Raw genomic sequence first — 21,216 nt, forward strand, 5'->3', positions numbered from 1 at the left:
TTCAAATTTATTATCACACAAGGATTCTGTTTGTACACTCTACGATCAGCTGATTTTTGTGGTTTTCAAATTTGTACAACAACCATATATACAAATGAATGCCTGGGGCATGATTCAGGGTGCACACACACACCACAAGGTGCATGCTATTTCGCTGAGTAAATTTACTCCCTAAAGTAATTAGCGTATTTGGAAATCCCATATCCTCTCAATTGGGGTATATTTCACATTAAGTGACCTAGCTCACAGTATCACGTACAACACCTGCGAAATAGTTATCAATTGCTGTTTTGGCACCTGCTTAGTTGGCATGCTTTATTGCTCATGTTACAACTTTAACCTTTGGAGTTCCATCATGCAACCTATTCGACCGTGAATGTGTGTTTGTTTAATTGATTGAGTGTCTAGAGTTACAATTCAATTTTAATTATGAACCCTGTACCAAATTTAGCGTGTGTAATGTGTTATTAAGTCAACTGTTATGTCGTATTAATTGTGCTTTCAATAACAGGCCTGTAAATTAATTCTACACTGTACCTGGGGGAAAACCCCAATTTGTGTATAATTAGTAGATGTATGAATCCCCTGAGGTACGTGCCAGGTTTGTGTCTAGGGGGGATTCCCTTGATATGACCCCACACATGTGTAATGTTTCACAACTCTGTGAAAAACAATTTAAGTACCTACATATCCGGCTTAGTCGTCTGATTGGAGGAATTCCCATTAATTTTGAAGCCATTGTTTTTTAAAATCTATTTCTAGAGCGCTTCTAAGAATACATTTAATAAGTTCCTTTTGTTTACATTATTATAGTGCGCGTGTTCAGTGCAAATTATTATTATGACTTGTTTTGCATGCTGTGTATGGATACTACAATATTGTCTCTTTATGGAACTCTAGGGCTGACTGTATTATGTAACTTGCCGGTGGTCTACTGGGGGGAGGGGGATATGCTTACTTATCATTGTCTTCATCAAATGATTTCATACCAGGAAAGATGCAACATTAACGATATTTTCAATACTTATTGTAGGAAACAAAGAATTTTACCCAATGCTCCTTTTTCAAAGACTTGTCACTTGTCACTTAGTAGTATGTTGCAATGAAAATTCCCCATGAACTTTAAGCGAGCTATATACAGTTGAGGCTGTGGGCCAGTTTTGATTCGCTGAAACTTCTATCGTTGAATTGGTCGGTAATACCAGGTGCTATACGTATGTACCCCATAGCGTGTAATTTGCGGGGGGGGGGGGAATTTGCTGTTAAATCTTTGAGCACGAATATTTTACCCACGAATTAAGCGATTGTTGACCACTTTTTTCAACGAACTGACTAAAATAGTGCTCAACCCCACGGAGTATTTGACCCCCGGAAATTTCCTGCTATAATACAGTATAATTATACAAAGAATTGCATTTTGCGATAATGCGTGCATGCATGTTTGTATGAAGTTACTTAATGGACCCGCCCCACCCCACGAGAGGGTGTGATTGTGATTGGTTGTTTTTACTGTTGGCATTTAATCATAGCTCTTTGGAACAAGGAAAAGAAGTGTCGACAGTTTCGACACACACTTTTTGTTTACTTGTTTGTTAAATGCATGGTAATAGGTATCTTTGCTATGAATACATATTACTCGCTCAAGTGAATCTAGTTAACTTTATGAGTCATTTGTTATGTTGCCTATAGTTACTGAACTATGATTAATCTTCAGGAAGTTGTGATTTGTCCGTATGAATTTGTTAAAAAAAGATGAATCACATTTCAACCCGCTGTGTTACATGTACTCTGACGATGTTCAATACCTTCAAGTGCATTTGTCACCTAACTGTATTTATCATGTTGGTGTCAAATGATCCGTTATGCTCCTGCTCCCCCCCCCCCCCACCCCCCACCACACTCCACCCCCTAGTTTAGTTAAGTACTGTCATTATTACTTTAGACCTAGACCAGAAAAACAACGTTCGCTAAATATAGATTAAGATGTACTCACTGCTCAATGACGGCTACATAGGCACTTAATCACATCCTGCTCCTCTGTGTGGGGCCTATACCAATGCAAATAGATTTTCTCCATCCCACGGTCACTGGTTTTCATCAGTATACTTGCTTGCATTCACTAGACACACCAATCTAGTTTTTGGTTTTGGTTTTTATCTTTATTTTGCGTGCTCATGCATGTACATGTACAACTCACAAACGTTGCTTAAGCTTTCACTTTCTGTATTTCCCAACTCCATTGCTTGCAGTAATAAGTAGTCACTTCCTGCATGTGCATGGCCAAATCAAAGATAGATGTGATGATGTTTGTTGACATCGAATGGCTTCTTCCTCGTTACACTAATCCAACTACATGTACTTAAACACAAGTGACTTTGGTATGCACTTAATTGCCATCTCACTTTGTACATTTTGGGAAAAAAATTAATGACCAAATACTGCCGACTGATTGGAACATTTTGAAACTTGCGGAATAGGAATTTTGTTGTCATGCTTAGTTACCAATGGTATTGTTGATCAGAGCCTGTCTTGAGTATTGATTGATTGAATATCAGCGGCATGGCATTATCTGTGCATATGGTGCTTTCACATATTTCGCAGCTAGTAAACAACTTCTGTACCAGTGTATAGTGGGACCTGGATATTAAGTTAATGAACTAGTTTTCACCTCATTAGGTATACGTAACTACGCATAATGTTGCAATCACGATAAGGGTAAGTGACTGTTCTATATTTGTGGATGTTAAAGGCTGGCTCTCCGTCACAAAGGGAAACCTTACTCTCCCTTGTGCATGGCTGATAGATGTTTTGTATATCAGATTACATAAACACAAATTATTGTGAAATATGCAAACAACAAATCGATGTCTTCTGTTCTAAAATCCCCTATTTTCTAAACAGGTCATTGCTTCATTAATTGCTGGGGTTCACTGCATGCTCACGTCCAGTTTGTCAGTCATGTTTATGCTACTATGTGTACCTGTAAACTGGGTGGAGCTGAGAATCACTCTGGTCTTGTTAATTATTATATTGTCGTATTAAGTTGTCAACAGACCTCGTGTACAGTACATTTATAGTTGTAGACTGTAGCAGTAATCATTAATGTTATAACACCTGTACAGTACCATCTGGTATATAATTTGCCCCTTGACCCTCAGGAGTGGGACGGCATGCTGAGAATCCTCTTCACTCGCAAGAACAAAACACTGAGTGCTATATTTAGGTGAGTATGTTATCGGACATTTCCCAAATCATTCTGAAAATAAATTCTGATTGGTCAAGCCTCGTTACCCGAGGCAACCACCCGGGAGATCTATGTAAACTAGTGCTCATCGATCGATAGGTTATAGTTTCCAATTGTGTGATCCTCATCTATCCAGTTGACGTTAGATTACAATCCGGTGGTGATTGAAATTGCGTACTTACGGCTGCATGCACGTCTCCTAGATGTAGGCGCATGGTATGTACATGCACGCTGTGTTTTTGTTTACCTTTTGAAGCAGATAGCATTTTCACTGTTTTAAGCTACAGAAACCGTGCAAGTATGTAGGTGTAATCATAATTATCAATGTGCATTCCTTTCCTGTTTTAATACCAGCGGCTGTATACCAGCACTATAACTAACTAGAATGTATGTACTATAACTAACTAGAATGTATGTCCTGCATGATCGTATTAAAGTTTCCATTTTTCGATTAGAATGGATTCCTTACCGATTTGTATCTAGGGTAAACTACCCTGTGACATTGTCCCCGCTCAGAAGTACGTTGACATATGTCACGTCAGCTCCTGTCGCTATAATCATTTTGAAACTGGTTCCTTTAGATTTAGTGTTGTATCATTCGATATTTGTGCTCATACATGTATTAATCCTCTGAGACCACCTAATGATCTATTTCAATTTTCAGTTCCTAGTGCTTGTGTCCATAGGATATTTACATTCCCTTTGTTAGTAGGAGCAGTACAGCTCTGTTCAAGGGAGTTTTATACTTCTTAACACTTTCCTTAATTTTCTAAATACCCTAGTTATTACAACAAAATAATTTTAAACAAACTTGCCATTACAGATGTACATTAAAATTGTTTACTTAGACGCTCATAAACAGCATGGGGTAACAAAATATTTTTTCTTAAAGTTTAAACGAAAACAGCTAAGTTGGCCATTACATCATGTGAACCATATGAGCCCCTCGGGGCCTGCTTACTGACTGGGCACTCGTTGTCTAGTGTTCGGGTGTTTTCCCTAGAAATGGTGACAGACGTTATTAGAACGAGGAAACCGTGAATATAGTTTAGAGCGTGTGCGTAGTGTTGTTTCTACCGTTTAAATGGGTTTGTCACTCTGGCTGGATTATAGTGTAGACGTGTTTCATAAGCTGGGCTAGTTGAATTGTATGACCTACCTGGTGTGTGTGTCATAGTTTAGTACAGACGGTTAATTCATGTGCACGTATAAATTTAGCGGGTAAAAAACACATTCATGGCCATACATAATAATTATGATATTCATTGAACCACTGAAATGTGCTCGTTGACATTGTCCAGATGCACATAGTAAACAGTTAAGATTACAGTGGGTCAAGAAGGGTGGTCTTACACCTCCTTTGTGCTGGGTCGAGTAAGACATACAAAACTATGTCTTGTTGGATTGGATATATACACAGGACTGTAAATAACACAGAATTGAGTTGTGTGTATAATAATTATTATGCTTGTGTACATACATACACTAAAATGAATGCAATTAGAACCGTGTTGTAAACAAAAGGATGCCTTCAACAAAAACTGAAGCTAGCTCACCCCATTCTATACGGCATGAGGTGATTTGTATGCTGTGTGAGCAGAAGTGTTTGTCTCCTGACTACGTGATTTGTTTACGTGGTTCTTAAGTTTCTATGTTTAACTTCTATTTTTGGACTCGTGAATGTATACATGGCTTGATGAAGTAACAGTATCCATACATTATTGTTTATGTAAGTGAATATTATATCCGTCCGGCTAGTTTAATTGAGCAATTTGAAGTATTAATTGTTTACGTACCTGTGTGTTAAAACTGTGTGTTATAGAATGTATCGTAAAGTGAACCTTCTCACGTTTGTGCTAGTAGCAGTAGTAATAAACAGGAGAGTCTCATCAGCTATATTGCTGGTCTTCCTGAGAGCCTTGAAAGATAAACATGAACAAAATCATAGAGATTAGACTAACATAACAAGTGTAACAATTATATTATTGTCATAAGTTTTTGATAGAGCTAGCCTTTCCTAGATAGTCCTAGTGTCTAATGAGTTGCATAGATTTGTATAGGGTTAAAGCCATTTGGTGTGTTAAGTATTGTTCTCATTGCACCCGTTCAGATAGAACTTGGGTCCCATAATTATTGTGGGGGCAGTAATCTTGTTCTATATTGAATATTAACCTAACCTTAACCCTAACCCTAACCCTTAATACTATCTCAATATTATACTGAGCTGTGCATGTGATGCGTAGATGAAGAGTATTGATTGTTGTTATTGCTTATTCTGTTCTAAGCAATTGTCAGTTGTTGATAGCCAAAAGGTCATCAGTTACACACTTTGCTGTCTTGATTGTATCGATATTGGAGGTATAATAATTATTATGTATAAAGCTGTTAGATAATTATATTGATGGCGCATGTTTTTATTGTTGGCATGTCATTAGTATAGATAGAGAATAGAAGTGGTCCCAACAGAGAACCTGTCGAATGTTAGCCCCGCTTGATGTTATGTCATCAACTACGGCTCTCTGCTGTATCTGTCTAATAAGACACTCTAGAACTAGTGATGTGCCTTGTTGATAGTTTCTTCAGTATGGGGGGTGTGTTTGCAATTGAGTCAAAAGCTTTACTGAAGTCAATGAAAACAGCAGCAACTGCCTTTCCCTGGTCTACTTCTCTTCTCAAATTTCAAGCAGCACATCTTCTGTTGAGTGTTTAGGTCTGAATGATGATGTTATTCTATGCTTGATCTTGACTATGACATTCTTTATTTACTACAATGTGTACTTATGTTAGTTCCTATAATTATTGTTCAGGAAGTAACATATGTACGTTGCTACTAAAAATAACCATATCCTTAAATAATAAGAGCCCATTTTTTTTTTGCAGAACTAAAGGTGTTCTTGAGCTGCTTGAGAAGAACTACAGAATACACCAGTCGCTAACGGATACGGTAAGCTCCATCCACCCGTTGTTGCTTGGCCACGGGAAAGATCAAAGCATTCCAGTGCTATATGTACACGCGTTTGCACTACTACAAGAACGTAACAGTGTACAAACACATAACAAAAGCAACCATTATCTTGTCATAATTGTATGGCCATGGCACATATTTTACGAGACCCCGTGCAATATCTATGTATAATACTAACAGGGGCTTTCATTAATTTTGTGTGTGTCTAGTTTGCTCCTAATTTGGGAGGGATATTCGTTAGTCACATACCCTTGACCTGATCTCACCGAGACTATCTACCTTGCAACTGAACTAACAGTATGTTTTTCATGCCATGGTGTTTTTGTGAAATGTGTTGGGCCCAGTTTTTGTTGGTGTCTGAGCTGACATAACATAGCTAGCTGTACATTTTTGGGCCAGGAAATACAAATTCTTAGCACACATGTGCTAGCTGATTTGTTTGGTTTCTGTGTAGATAATTAAGTGGTTACTTCCATTATTGTGGTAAAGTATGTATGTGTGGTTGTGCATGCTCTCTCTCTCTCTCTCCCTCTCTCTCTCTCTCTCTCTCTCTCTCTCTCTCTCTCTCTCTCTCTCTCTCTCTCTCTCTCTCTCTCTCTCTCTAGATGGTCCCCGAAGACTTTGATATCAAATCTCACGTGCTCAAGATTCTTGGAGAGAGTGAGAAAACGGAACTGAGACCGAGGTGTTTGGATGTGGACTCTTTCTTAAGGTATAGGTTTTGTATAAAATCTGGTGTAATGCAGTAGTTAACAGTTCATTCATCATTTGCAGCTTGTTGGAGATTTTTAACCGAAACTCTATTCACTTTGCCTGATGTACTTTGTTCAAGACAATAATTGTGTACGTGTTATTGCAGTAATTTTGCTCGTAAATGTCATAGAAATATTGTTTGTTTATTCATCATTAATTTTTCCAAGTGGTGAAGTACATGTACATGGAAATAAATAAATAAATATAACCAAGTAGTCTATTATAATAATTATGTTCACAGAACACAACGAATAGTACAGAAAAATCTATACAACATGAACATACATCATTGTACTCTTGTAGTTCATTCGGACTAATATATAATATAGTCAAGTGATTTCGATGGCTTGATCAATTTTAAAACCTAAATATTTGCTACTATTCCATTTTTGAATTTACCTGTGTGTTTAATTTGTTAAATTCGTCTAATTTTCAACTTTCTCTAATTGTTTAATATAGAATGGCGAGGGTCTTTTTCTGTTCCTCTTTATTACTGAAAGTAAGTGTAAGCGGGGGAATCGATGCCTAGGCGAGTGTTAACCCACTGGTTTGTAGTGATCGTGTTCGTTGTTGGGAGGTTTAGTCCATCTGTTATGTTTTCGGCGTTGAGGACATCTGTATAGAGGTTTCGTGCAACGTAGGGGTAGTGTTTGCACCCAGGGCGTAGTATGATAGAGGGGGTTAGGACCACACGGTTACAGGGGGCAGAGGGATTACATTCACAATGCTGCTGGGCCAACTGTGGATGGGAACAAGCAATATTATAATCATATTATTTTATTATCTTCACTTAGTACATGCAGTAAAGAAAGCTGTATATAGGTAGATTAATGCACTTTGCCGAGAGTATTTTACGATCTGATTTCTCACCACTGTTTTGTAATCGCTAAGCACAGCTGAGATGAGATCATCAACTCCTTGCATTTGATTTCGTGGCTCGTCTTGAAGCTGATTGGCTGATTGCGAAGCCAGTCTGGCCAGATCAGCATATCCCTGGAGCGCGGCCAATGAATTCCAAATGTTGTTGTTGCTGCTATCAATGTCGTATGCTTTTGTGATCTCTGGTGTGCTGCACTGGTGCTCTTGATCAATCTGCAACAAGGTAGAGCCTGGTTAATTAACTAGCTCTACATGTGGTTGTGGTTATGTTTACTCTTTCCTATGCATGGAACAATAGACTAATGATTATAGCCACTTACGAAATTTCTGTAGCTTCTTTGCACAATTTTGCTGTAATCATCGAGCAGATATAATCCTTCAAGCAGATAGCCAGCAGCCACTGCAAAGTCGTGACCTTCACCAGGTGCACTGCAGTTGAACCCTGAGGCTGAGAGCTGAGATTGAGCGATAGCAGCAGCAGTTGTGGGCGTTGAATTGGTGGGGCTCGTGGTGTTGTAGCTTTCAGCTATGCTTTCAGTTGTGTTTGTGATCAGCTCTCCTGCACTTTCTGTGTTTGGTAGCGGTGCTGCAATGGCTCCACATAGTGCAGACAGCACAAAAAAAGCAAAGCATAGCATAAGGTTGGCATTCATGATGGGATTTGGGGTGTTGATTTTTTTGAAGAACTTTCTGTTTTTTTCACTTCTTCACAAGTAGTTTGCAAGATTGTAAAGTGTTCATGCTCTTCCATGACAAAGAAACTCATATTTATAGTCTACCATGCCTAAATCCCAGACCTCTATCTGGAGAGAAACCCCAGTAGAGCTGGAAATGAAGAGCTTGATGGGTTTCTTGGATGTCAGTTACGAAATTGTTTAAAGATTAGGTTACCGATAACTGGACAGTTAGACAGGAGCACATGAAAACATCAGCCCAAGCTCCTCTTACAGAGAGCCCTCTACAAGCAACCATGGCAGTTGATTCTACCAGAAGAGATATAACTTTGCTGCATAGTCAGACCAGACTCACTTCCTATGGTGTAAAGAGATACTAGAGGAAGACATTTTTGAGAACAGGTAAGTATTAATCACAATGCCTCAATCCATTTGCAAGATATTATCACAATTGTAAGAGTTGATAGTCCACTGTGTATAGATCAAGGTGCTTGAGAGGTCATAATAATCGTTTACTGTCCTGTTCGCTAACTACGTACACTGTGTCTATCTCTTTGTGTGATCGTGTGATCGTTTTTTCGTATTGCATAACTGACATTACTCATGCATCATCTAACCATAAGGTTTATTCATAGCAGCTTTGTATAAGGAAATGAGTATACTCTGCATGGGATTTTTCTTCATTGCAGAATATTGCAGGTCATGCATGGGGGAATGGAAGAAAATAGCTTTCAAAATGACTATAAAAATGCTCAAAGTGATACCTGTCTTCAGTTAACTTCTTCTCAAAACAATATCACTTCAGACAACTTAACCGATCACTTCTATCTATATCAGCTGATAATGGCGCCTAGAGTCATCATCATTCTACTGTTCAGTCTTACTTACTCAACTATTACTCTAACAGCACCTGTGCCTCGATCACAGAATAGTGTCGAAGATGGCAGACCTCGAAGACAGACCTTAGGAACACCTAGCATTGTCTCGATTATGGTGGCTTCAGACTCATCTGATGAAAACTGCCCAATATATGGTGACAGAGATTGTGGAAAGGTTCAAGATATGCTGTGTGCAGCACAAACATTTCAGCAAGAGTACATCAGGAGGCTGGTATGTTCAGTTCTGTTCTTCGTTGTATGATACATGTACAAATGTGTGACTGCATGTACGTATTGTAATTTTTTATAATGTATTCTTTATCTCCATTAATTTTTTCAGAGCCAACCAGCCTCCATGCAATCAGTGGATTCCTGTGCAAGAGTTGCTTTCGCTCGTACCAACAACATAAGACATTTGTACGATGACTTCAAGACTCTCTCCTCTATTTTCATGCAAGTGGGACAGGACTTTTCATTTCCAAACTTTGCCGATACTCAGTGTCAAATCAGGCACATTAACTCATATCTGGGAGAAACGGTATAGTGCATGTATCATATATTATAGTGCTAACCCAAAAGAGAGTTACCTCAGCTAATTAAACTTGTGTAGCTTGCTAGGTTCTTTGGGAATTACTCTTTTAATTATTTTACAGGTTGACTATTTCTGTGAGTACAACAAGACTGAGTGTGGAACAGTTCGTTATGTTTGCAACACTGATTTCATCCCCAATCCGACATTTAACTACACAAGGGATCAATTTGATGAGGAGTGTTTCGATAATCTCCTTAACTCACTCCAGATGGCTCTTAACCTGCTCCATCACCAATATTTCTCGGCAGTTTCAGGACAAAGTATTTGTGCGCGTCCTGGTGCTACTTGCTTCAGAGCATCGCACGACCAGACAGCCTCGTTGGAATCATTCAGAGCAATCCTCAGAGAAAGACAACAAAGCCTGCCATCTTCACTTGTAAGTATAGAGCAAGTAATTATAGGAGACCACTTGCACAGTACGCTAAACAGTCATGGAGCACAATTAATGGTTTATTCTTTTTTCAGATTACTCACAATGATGTGGAATGCAGACCTGCTATTGTATTTGAACCGTCTGTGCTCAACTTGTACTCATCCTTGGTTGAGACGAGTCGAGAGCTGTCCACTGTATCAAACCAGAGTGACCTTGTTCAGCAACTGAACTTAACTGTTTTGCCTCTTCTTCATGATGTAGTGGTGAGTCTTTCGTGATGTTTGCTAAATACTGTTTTCTTCTGCACTTAATTTTGCTGCTGGAAATAATGCTCATTTCTCCTTTATTCTTTCAGACACCAGTTGTTGATGAGAGTGCATTGAATGGACTGAGTATCACCATTCCTAGCAGCCCGCAAGAACACTCTGAAGATGAAGCAATGGCCAGCTGCCTTGTAACTCGTCTGAGCATAACGTACGAGGCCCTAATGCACGATCAGCTTCGTCACCATTGGACAGTACTGAACAGAGCAAGAGATACTGGCTGCGTCTAAAACCAGTGACACGGACTTCACCATGGAAGCTATGAACAATGACTTCAGGACACTGTTAACATTTAATGCGGCAAAGATTTTAGATAGCATTTACTACCCAATTCTTTTGATAGAATCACTTAACTTCATTTTTTCTCACTTTTTATTTGAGTTTGTGTATAGCTAGGTCTCTATTAATAATTATTACTATTACTTTCAAAAAAAGGACCTCTAAACAGAATGAAAGCACCGTGGGTGTTAATGCCTCAGTGGAAGTGCCAAAGCTACATAAAGCTAGCTTTTATACACACATTGATTCATGATGAACATTTTTAATTTTGCAGAATCCAGGGAAACTCAAAGAGTGGGTAATGATCGACGATGATTGTTGTTAAAAACGATTGATGTCAAAAGTTCATTGCAGCAAGTTTAATAGCAGAGCCTTGCAGCTCTCTTCTCACTCTTGCAGCTACTAATAGCTATAGCGTTCTAGTGCAGAGCTAACTATTAAGTAGAGTAGCAACACTTGGTGAACAAGTTTTCCTACAGATTCTTTTGAAAAGGCTGCAATGGCATTCCAAATATTAAGCAAAACTAGGCATAACTCGAGACGAAGCTTTATTTTGCATATCCACGAACACGAATCCAAGAAAACATGACTAGAAGCCTATAGAAACTCTTACTTGCACTTCATTGATCCTTGAGCAGCTAGCTGTACGTACATACATGTAACCATAGATACTGTACACTCCGTGGATGTGAAACACTTCCGCCCACTACCAAAAGTCCTGAAACACTCATTGCAACGGATGACACGGACCCAGTATCCGGAATTCCGTATAGTATACGGAATCTACTGCATGGATACAATAATAACAGTAACTACGTGTGAGTGATAGGATAACTGAAGCTCCCAGTCCAAGTTCTTCCAGTGCTAACTGATTCTCTGCGCAGGGAAAGCCAAGAGAGATGTTCATGAATGAAAGTGGAAATGCAGAAATCATATTGGAACCTGATCTAGCTACATGTACACTGCTGACTTAATTTTTGTGATGACATTGTATATATAGCACAGCATGTATGCACACAGAATATTATATAGGCAGGCATCCATGCACGGAGATAGACTTAGTAATAGACAACTAAATGGACAACTAAAACTGATTTAAAGTTGAAGGAGGATTCTTCTTCGTCTTATCGCTACTTGTGCTCGTACACTTGTTTGTTAGTCTTGCATCAGGGAATAATTATGCTCCTTTCCGCTTCCTTTGGTGATAGAGCATTACCTAAATTAAAAAAGTATGTTAGTAATAATAATTTACTCAGGCCGCTGTTGTACGATCATGTATGCATTATCATCATACAGTACATTTTTATGAGTAAACATGTTCACCACAAAAAGACACGCTTTCCTGAAATAACAAAACATTTACTGAGGGTCAAAATAGATTCTCCTGGTATAAGGACATCTATATTATTGAATGACCACATCATTTAAGTGATGGAGCTTTTTGTTGGCAAGATCGCCTAACCACAAGATAGGTACTGTTGAACACCTATTTTTGACCTATCATTCAGTTTGCTGCTAGCCTTATACATTTCCTTAAGTGCTGAACACATTCTCCCAGTACTTCACTTCATAGACTAACAGGAAAGCAAAGCGAAATGTTCCAACCATAAACCCAACCAAAGATCGCCTAACCACAAACTTGTCACCTAGTAAGTTACAGACAAAAATGAGCTCCAAAAGGCTATCCACTAATAATGTAGGCTCAATATACATGCTCTATGATAGACTTACCTCCCACCTACGAGTACAGCAAGCCTTCTCCTCAACTGAAGCCACAAGTGCGCAGCTGTGCAAGAAAAACAACACTAAAAGTGTCCATTTCTGCAGCTGGGTGCCGTTGCAGTGAGTGAACACGAATACTCCGTAATCTACCCGTATACTACCTACGTTTCACATCCACGGAGTGTACAGTATCTATGATGTAACAGTCTACACACACTATCGTATCAGAGCTCTGCTATACCGTATTACCTCGATTGGATTGCGCATGCGCACCAAGACATCTCCAAGTATATCAACTTGATTGCTCTCGCAAGTTGTACCATAGATAGTATCTATGGTTGTACTAACTTGAGATTTTTGCCAGACGTGCCATGGCGTTCTTGATATCTTGTATTGGTCACTGCTATAATTTTACGTTCTCTCATAATGGACCCCTCCCATCAGAGGACAACCTCTATAAGGATACTAGCTATGGCACGGATTGAAATCACTATCTTGATGCATGTTTTTTACTTTTAGCTATAAAAATGGAGGCTACAAAAGATGAAAAGAGTCGATGACGTAGCGCATCACGGATACGGATATTCGACCATTCAATCCTTTCCTTCCTTTATCTCTTCACCAGAGAACTGCCTCCGAAAAGAGGACAAAAGCTCTGCTCCTAAACTGTCCTTTATTTGAAAGTTCCACTGTATTGGGGCGCGATCAATTTGGCACCATGTAAACAGGTAAAAGTGTATGGGTATATCGTTGATATAGACCAGATATAAGTAGGGCCTGATAAATTATGCTCTTAATGTCTATTTTTGGTAAAGATCATTAGTTTTGCATAACAACATTTCAGGGCAAAAAATGGCTGAAGGTGGTGGTCAGTTCAAGTCAGCTAGATATAACTGACTGAGAATCATGATAATTATGTCTTGTGTGCTGTGTTATATTGTCTTTTATGTCACATTTTTGGGTAGTCACATTTAAAGAATAGAATAATGGGAGAAAAAAGTATAATTAATTTTATCAGGGCCAAATGAAAAGGCCTGCCTTTTCTGGAACACCAGATACAACTGGTAAAAAGGAAAGGATGAAGCTGTCCACCTTTGATTCATGTGCCTGCTGTACATAAAGAATAAGATGCCACAAACCGAGACTCATCAAGTGCATGCATGGTCTTTACCCGTTCAAAAACCTAACTGACATGAGCTTTACCGCCATTGACCCTTTACCCGCCATTGACTCGATACAACGAGTCATAATGCCTGCGCACTGTGTCCATCCGAAATGTCACAAAGAGCGCACAAAGTTGCTAAAATCTGTAAGTAAACCGTAATTTTTCGCCTGCATGGCGGATCGCAGGATCTTAAGGGGGGGGGGCGAAAACATCCCAGCAATTTTAAGGTTTCAGCACGTCATTTGGTCGGGATGTACGCTACAGTTTCGTGTCCTTCAGTAGTTACAAAACTCAGTACTTAATCTACTTAGCTCTCTAAGCAAATGGATTGTCTATAATGTTCTACTGCGATCTTAGAAGCGATGTTTATACTGCTATGGTTTACCTTTTTCAGCATATAACAGCATAGGACTTGATAATACACAATTAGCTATAGTTAATAATAGCTAGTAGGTATGGAGGTAAAGTGCATCCTGAAAGAGATCTGTGGCAAGGTTTTCCGGCAGTTGAAACGGGTTGGTTCTCATCTGGGGGTATAGTTTTGTCACAAACGTATTCTCCTGTTTTGGAGCACAGCAATTGAGAGTCTGAAATGCGCCTGAGTATTCAGGTATCAAAATGATCTTGTTAGGGGCGTTCTTTTGAGTGAGATCTATCAGGGATGCTGCGAAATTGGGGATGACATTTCTGTAATAATCTGTGAGTCCGAGAAAAGCTCTAACTTAATTGTTTGGTTCGAGGGTTTATTCTTCTTTGTTTTCAGGGGGCTGTATTTGCGATACAATATTGAGCGTGCTCTTTTGTCGCTCCCAGTGATCTAGTATTCCACATTTTCTGTTCGTCACAGGGGTTACTGGGGCACTTGTTGGCAAGGTTTTCCGGCAGTTGAAACGGGTTGGTTCTCATCTGGGGGTATAGTTTTGTCACAAACATATTCTCCTGTTTTGGTCTCAAGCCCAGTGACCTAGTAGTCCATATGCATCTAGGTAGTATAGACTTTTGTCCTGTGGTGCAGTGAGTAGTCCTCTGCAAACTGGCCCCACTGGTTTTTGACTTTCGTTCGCTTACATGAAGGCATACATCTGAGCTGTGGGTAAACCTCCCAAAAATTGCTCACTAACCAACCATGAGGTCAATCACTTGGGCATGCAATGTCAGTACAGTCTCTTGTCCATCTGGTTGCTAAGTCTGTGAGAACAACTCCCTGAGTGATTCTCTGGTCTTCTGCTTGTGTGATCTGAATCATTGCCGACATGTCTCCTCGTTGAGATATTTTATCTTCTAAGTATCGAGGTCTTCAACTAGTCATAGTCATAGGCTGCCATAGCTATACATAATTATGCCTGCTGTGCTTTGCCAGTTAGTTGAGGTGCAAGTACTACTTGCATCTCAACTAACTGGCAAAGCACATCACCTTCGAATGTAGCATGGGAGCATACAAGGTGGACAAGTCAAGGTGCATGCATGTACATGCCTACTGTATAGGCATGTACATGCACCTTGACTTGTTCACGTACTCGTATGATCCCATGCTGCATTAATTCGAAAGTGATGAGATAGGCCTCGATGTCATCTGTGTCTAGGAGACTACTCAACTTCAGTGAGGGCCTGCTTTTGCCAGGTTAGTCGGTTTGCTGTCTTGTCCGTCACAAGCTTCTGAAGTAGTGCTATCTGTTCCTCTGCAAACTGCTTCTCCCGCATTTGTCTGTCTCTAGCAAGTTCCTCTTGTCGCTGTGGTATTTGTTCCTCTCTCTACTCCCTCTCGGCAGCTAGTTCTTATCGTCTTTGTTCCTCTCTTTGCTCTCTCTCTCGGCAGCTATAGTTCCTCTTATAATTAATTGCCGTTGTATATAGACTGTGTTCCAGATCCATCTACCAGCTTCCATCCACCACAGCAGGTCACCAGTATGTCCGTGCATGTTACTACGCATGGATGGACTGTGTGTACCTGTGCTCAACACTGCATGTATTAATTCATCACAAATCATAATTATACCCGCACAAAATGGATGTAAAATAAATATATAGGGATTGGTCATCACCCCACCAGTAAAAATTGCGTGGTATATTGGCCGGGAAAACATGGAAAACTACCAGTACATGTGATTGACGTTGTAACGGATTGGAGTTATGCTCTCGTCTGATTTCTTGTTTCCACGCTTTTTTGTGGTTCCCCTGGCCAATCCTAGCAATTTTTCACATTGCAAATGTTTTCTAGTCGGACATGACGATGTACGCCACAAACCACGTTATGTATAGTGCTCAAATCGATTGTATATATGATATGAGTTTTTTAATATTATTGTAGGCTTATTCTCAAAATATTGCATGTGTGTTGGGGAGGGAGGGGAGCATGCAATCGCTCAGATTGCATGCTCATAGTTTGATCACTTTCATTTACAGTTGTCGTATAATTATACAGTGTCTGTTGTAGTGACTGCTTTCATATGACAGGTGTCTCCGTACGTGTGTGTGTGTGTGTGTGTAGCTTTTACCTTGTATGTATATACATTCTTGTTTCCTACTCCACGTCAGCCTCTCAATAAACAATAACGTCTGTTGTTGGGAAGTCTAGTAGTGTTTGTGTGAAATTTCACTTAGTTAAAATCTACCTCCCCTAGATTTTTTTTTTAGAAAGATCGGATGCAGTTTGTTCTAACACGTACTAAGCTGCATGGTAGTAAATGAGGTGTGAAGGTCGCTAAAATTACTGTAAACAGTTTCGAATACTCTACCATTATTTTATGTACTTCTTCCGAGTAGTTGTTGTATAATTATGTGGGCACGGATCATAAACTCTCTGTTTGAAACTAATTGTTAAACAGATCATGTTGTTACATATATAATTATGTCAACAATTTCAAAATCTTGATTTTAGGATACGTAAGTATATACTTAAGGATATAGGGTTGAAGTATTTCTATGGTACTTGGTCACCAATTTTGGATGTGGAAACAAGCCTGGAGAGGTTACAACAACTAAGGCACCGTAGCGTTGCTTAGTTTCCAAAACAACTCTTAATATAGCAACCGTGTTTCACTAGCTAGTTTCTCTTTCCTCTCGTTGGCTTACAATGAACTCATTTTGAATGTTACTATTAATTCTATAGCCATACTTAATGATCCGTAGTTGTATACCTTATTAAGTTTGAATTGTATGTGGTGCATGCACTCTGTTTATGCATTGTTGGCGTCCTTGTAGTCATGTACGTTAATCGTAATCTAGTCAAGACGTTATCGTATACATCTACATGTAAGGTCGTACTTTGTGAGTTCCTCCAGTTCCAACTCTAACACTATACGCTAACCCTAACCCTATTAGGCCACTGCGATAATATATTAACTGTAGTCCCTAAATGTGCGTGTAGCTGTGTGGAGTGTATCCTGTGCCAGCACCTATTATGGGAGGGTCATGCATGACTGCATGTAGCCACACACTTTCATATTCCTCCTAGCAGATTGAGATTCATTTTCTGTATGTATACTATAGACTAGGTCATTTTTAGTTCGATAATGGTTTGTGTGTGTGCTTCAATTGCCTTTCCACTTTCCTCTACTAAATTAGGATTCAAAGTTCTTCTATACTCACCATTGGTGACTTTCAATTACTATTGACTCTTTTCCAAGAAACCATTCTAATTGTTACCAAGGTCTTTCCTTACGTACCTTTTGTCACGGTCAATAGTATCCTCCTTGTTCAAAGTTGCCTGGGAATTGTTAGATCATGCGTGATCAGAGCCCCACATTTTGAATACTTATTTTTCCCAAATGCTCGTCTTTCAATTGTCTTCCTTACTAACTTCCACCAACCCTTTCTCCACTTAACCCTTTCTAAGTTTTCCCGTTTCAGTATTCAATCTCCTTGTTCCAATTGTTATAATAACGCTTTTAAATTACGGCTTCCAGTCTTAGCATCCTACAGTATGATAATTATGATAATTATAGTTGCATTTTTAAGATTTCTTCGAGTACATTGCTTGTCGTTATTTCCTGCTTTGGTCGCTAAGCTGTACAAGTGGCAAATGTATCAGTGTCTTGTGCGTTAGTATTAGTTATTGCATGCATGAGTTCAATAGTCATTGGAGTGACGTAGGTCCACAGGCCCTGAGGCCATTACATTTCTCCGGCATTACATTGCTCCAGTGCCGATATTTGCAGTGATCAGGCAACAATGCTCATTACGATCTGACCTCAACACCAACTTTGTAAGCCTATTGTGCTAATTATATTGAGTCTGGTGTAAGTGGTGTTTGAACAAAATTACGCATGCTGTAAAAGTATACAATGAAGTCAATATCAGAAGCCATACGTCCACCATTAAGGAAGCAATCAAAAAAATGAAAACAGAACATCCCTAGTGTTCTAGTCTATCACAGAGGAGGTCCGACATGCGTGCACGAATCACTACAAGTTCAGTGCATTGATGTCATTGCAGTCACGTGATAACGTTCAGGCGACGATGCACTGAACTTGTAGTGATTCGTGCACGCATGTAGGAAGTTGTAGTGATTCATGCACGCATGTCGGATCTCCTCTGAGTCTATCATTAAGACACTATAACTTGCTCAAGATTATTGTAAATAGGTGTTTACTGGTTGTTATTTTCATGCATGGCCCTGTATTGAGGTGAGATGTGAGTATTTACGTTTGTAGAGAACACAACCAGACATTTAATACAAGATTAGTAATGTTGAACCTTCGAAGATACATGATATTTAATCTGGGCTATTTTGTATGACTGCATGAAAACCCCTAACCTCGATATTTACATGGTATGTGGATTGCCAGCACTCATCAAATGTTTCCTACTACATTCCTGCCTTTCCCCCAGCTGCACTTGTGTGGATGTATCCTCACATGGTGACTATTCCTTGAGGGGGGATCATTTCGCATGATATCAAGTTACGCACTGTACATGTGATGCACTGTGGATGGAAGTTTGAGATTGCAGTGTTGTGGCATTTATTGTACGCTAACGCTGTTTTACAAACAACACTGAACTTTTTTACGAGCTTTTTTTAGCCATAGTATGGTGCTATAATTATAAAAGCTATAATAATAGGCCACCAAGAGAGTATGCAGATGTATTTATGGCTGTTGTTGGAGCGTTCACTATACAACATGTATTCTGCAGCTCAATGAAATCTACCAGCTAGGGGATCGAGATACAACTGCACGAGGACCTAAACAATGAAGCTCTACGTACAATGTATAAACAAACTATTATGCAATGATGGAGACGGATGGGATAGGGAGGATTGTTAACGAGGAAGTATATATTATGGTCTTGTGCATGAGGGGAAAACAACTTTACCTAGCTCGCTATTTCATTTCTCTTAAAAGGGAAACTATGTATTTATATATTAATTATGTCCTCATGGACTATAGACTATAATTATCTCATAGTTTAGTGTGGAGCAATGCTTGAGAAGTTCTACGCATTAGATTGAGAACTTAGAGGCTTCAAATTTATTATCACACAAGGATTCTGTTTGTACACTCTAAACCACGATCAGCTGATTTTTGTGGTTTTCAAATTTGTACAACAACCATACAAATGAATGTCTGGGGCATGATTCAGGGTGCACACACACACCACAAGGTGCATGCTATTTCGCTGAGTAAATTTACTCCCTGAAAGTAATTAGCGTAATTGGAAATCCCATATCCTAGCTCACAGTATCACGTACACCACCTGCGAAATAGTTATCAATTGCTGTTTTGGCACCTGCTTAGTTGGCATGCTTTATTGCTCATGTTACAACTTTCACCTTCGGAGTTCCATCATGCAACCTATTCGACCGTGAATGTGTGTTCGTTTAATTGATTGAGTGTCTAGAGTTACAATTCAATTTTAATTATGAACCCTGTACCAAATTTAGCGTGTGTAAGGTGTTATTAAGTCAACTGTTATGTCGTATAATTGTGCTTTCAATAACAGGCCTGTAAATTAATTCTACACTGTACCTGGGGGAAAACCCCAATTTGTGTATAATTAGTAGATGTATGAATCCCCTGAGGTATGTGCCGGGTTTGTGTCTAGGGGGATTCCCTTGATATGAACCCACACATGTGTAATGTTTCACAACTCTGTGAAAAACAATTTAAGTACCTACATATCCGGCTTAGTCGTCTGATTGGAGGAATTCCCATTAATTTTGAAGCCATTGTTTTTTAAAATCTATTTCTAGAGCGCTTCTAAGAATACATTTAATAAGTTCCTTTTGTTTACATTATTATAGTGCGCGTGTTCAGTGCAAATTATTATTATGACTTGTTTTGCATGCTGTGTATGGATACTACAGTATTGTCTCTTTATGGAACTCTAGGGCTGACTGTATTATGCAACTTGCCGGTGGTCTACTGGGGGGAGGGGGATATGCTTACTTATCATTGTCTTCATCAAATGATTTCATACCAGGAAAGATGCAACATTAACGATATTTTCAATACTTATTGTAGGAAACAAAGAATTTTACCCAATGCTCCTTTTTCAAAGACTTGTCACTTGTCACTTAGTAGTATGTTGCAATGAAAATTCCCCATGAACTTTAAGCGAGCTATATACAGTTGAGGCTGTGGGCCAGTTTTGATTCGCTGAAACTTCTATCGTTGAATTGGTCGGTAATACCAGGTGCTATACGTATGTACCCCATAGCGTGTAATTTGCGGGGGGGGGGGGGAATTTGCTGTTAAATCTTTAGCACGAATATTTGTTGTTGACCACTTTTTTCAACAAACAGACTAAAATAGTACTCAACCCCACGGATTATTTGACCCCCGGAAATTTCCTGCTATAATACAGTATAATTATACAAAGAATTGCATTTTGCAACAATGCATGCATGCATGTTTGTATGAAGTTACTTAATGGACCCGCCCCACCCCACGGGAGGGTGTGATTGTGATTGGTTGTTTTTACTGTTGGCATTTAATCATAGCTCTCTGGAACAAGGAAAAGAAGTGTCGACAGTTTCTTTTTGTTTACTTGTTTGTTAAATGCATGGTAATAGGTATCTTTGCTATCAATACATATTACTCGCTCAAGTGAATTTAGTTAATTTTATGAGTCATTTGTTATGTTGCCTATAGTTACTGAACTATGATTAATCTTCAGGAAGTTGTGATTTGTCCGTATGAATTTGTTAAAAAAAGATGAATCACATTTCAACCCGCTGTGTTACATGTACTCTGACGATGTTCAATACATTTTATCCTTCAAGTGCATTTGTCACCTAACTGTATTTATCGTGTTGGTGTCAAATGATCCGTTATGCTCCTGCTCCCCCCCCCCCACCCCCACCACACTCCACCCCCTAGTTTAGTTAAGACTGTCATTATTACTTTAGACCTAGACCAGAAAAACAACG

The 21,216-nt window shown here is 39.2% G+C and overlaps 3 protein-coding genes across 5 annotated transcripts in view; 2 read left to right on the forward strand and 1 right to left on the reverse strand.

Annotated features, from left to right (window-relative positions):
• Positions 1 to 21,216, forward strand: part of LOC135335592 (probable dimethyladenosine transferase) — a 58,603-nt gene that overhangs the window by 14,149 nt on the left and 23,238 nt on the right. Inside the window, exons 8-11 of one of the 3 annotated variants that reach the window (XM_064531121.1) lie at positions 3,159 to 3,223; positions 6,125 to 6,188; positions 6,815 to 6,921; positions 6,984 to 7,132. The exons of the other annotated variants lie outside the window; for them this stretch is intronic. Coding sequence (XP_064387191.1) covers positions 3,159 to 3,223; positions 6,125 to 6,188; positions 6,815 to 6,921; positions 6,984 to 7,026 — 279 coding nt within the window. The 3' untranslated portion in view covers positions 7,027 to 7,132. Of the gene's footprint in view, positions 1 to 3,158; positions 3,224 to 6,124; positions 6,189 to 6,814; positions 6,922 to 6,983; positions 7,133 to 21,216 lie in introns of those variants that run through there. 3 annotated transcript variants of the gene reach the window in all.
• On the reverse strand, positions 7,163 to 8,646 carry LOC135335594 (uncharacterized). Its single transcript, XM_064531125.1, has 3 exons — positions 8,162 to 8,646; positions 7,833 to 8,054; positions 7,163 to 7,701 (listed from the first exon to the last, which is right to left on the reverse strand). Exons 1-3 carry the CDS (start codon positions 8,492 to 8,494, stop codon positions 7,453 to 7,455), a joined length of 804 nt encoding a protein of 267 aa, XP_064387195.1. The 5' UTR covers positions 8,495 to 8,646; the 3' UTR covers positions 7,163 to 7,452.
• On the forward strand, positions 8,747 to 11,072 carry LOC135335590 (uncharacterized). The gene is made up of 6 exons (XM_064531118.1): positions 8,747 to 8,917; positions 9,205 to 9,625; positions 9,734 to 9,931; positions 10,047 to 10,361; positions 10,451 to 10,621; positions 10,714 to 11,072. The coding sequence occupies exons 2-6, from the start codon at positions 9,218 to 9,220 to the stop codon at positions 10,909 to 10,911; spliced, it is 1,290 nt and encodes a 429-aa protein (XP_064387188.1). The 5' UTR covers positions 8,747 to 8,917; positions 9,205 to 9,217; the 3' UTR covers positions 10,912 to 11,072.

Source organism: Halichondria panicea, chromosome 4 (assembly GCF_963675165.1).
Source record: "Halichondria panicea chromosome 4, odHalPani1.1, whole genome shotgun sequence".
Taxonomy (NCBI): Eukaryota; Metazoa; Porifera; class Demospongiae; order Suberitida; family Halichondriidae; genus Halichondria; species Halichondria panicea.

Excerpts from the sequence above, each read along its gene's own strand:
- LOC135335590 (XM_064531118.1), top strand. The coding sequence starts at position 9,218 with ATGCATGGGGGAATGGAAGAAAATAGCTTTCAAAATGACTATAAAAAT. Across the intron at positions 9,932-10,046 it reads ACTCATATCTGGGAGAAACG|GTTGACTATTTCTGTGAGTA; the intron begins GTATAGTGCATG and ends ATTATTTTACAG. Across the intron at positions 10,362-10,450 it reads AAAGCCTGCCATCTTCACTT|ATTACTCACAATGATGTGGA; the intron begins GTAAGTATAGAG and ends TTCTTTTTTCAG.
- LOC135335594 (XM_064531125.1), bottom strand. The coding sequence starts at position 8,494 with ATGAATGCCAACCTTATGCTATGCTTTGCTTTTTTTGTGCTGTCTGCA. Across the intron at positions 8,055-8,161 it reads AAAGAAGCTACAGAAATTTC|ATTGATCAAGAGCACCAGTG; the intron begins GTAAGTGGCTAT and ends ACCTTGTTGCAG. Across the intron at positions 7,702-7,832 it reads TTAGCGATTACAAAACAGTG|TTGGCCCAGCAGCATTGTGA; the intron begins GTGAGAAATCAG and ends TCCCATCCACAG.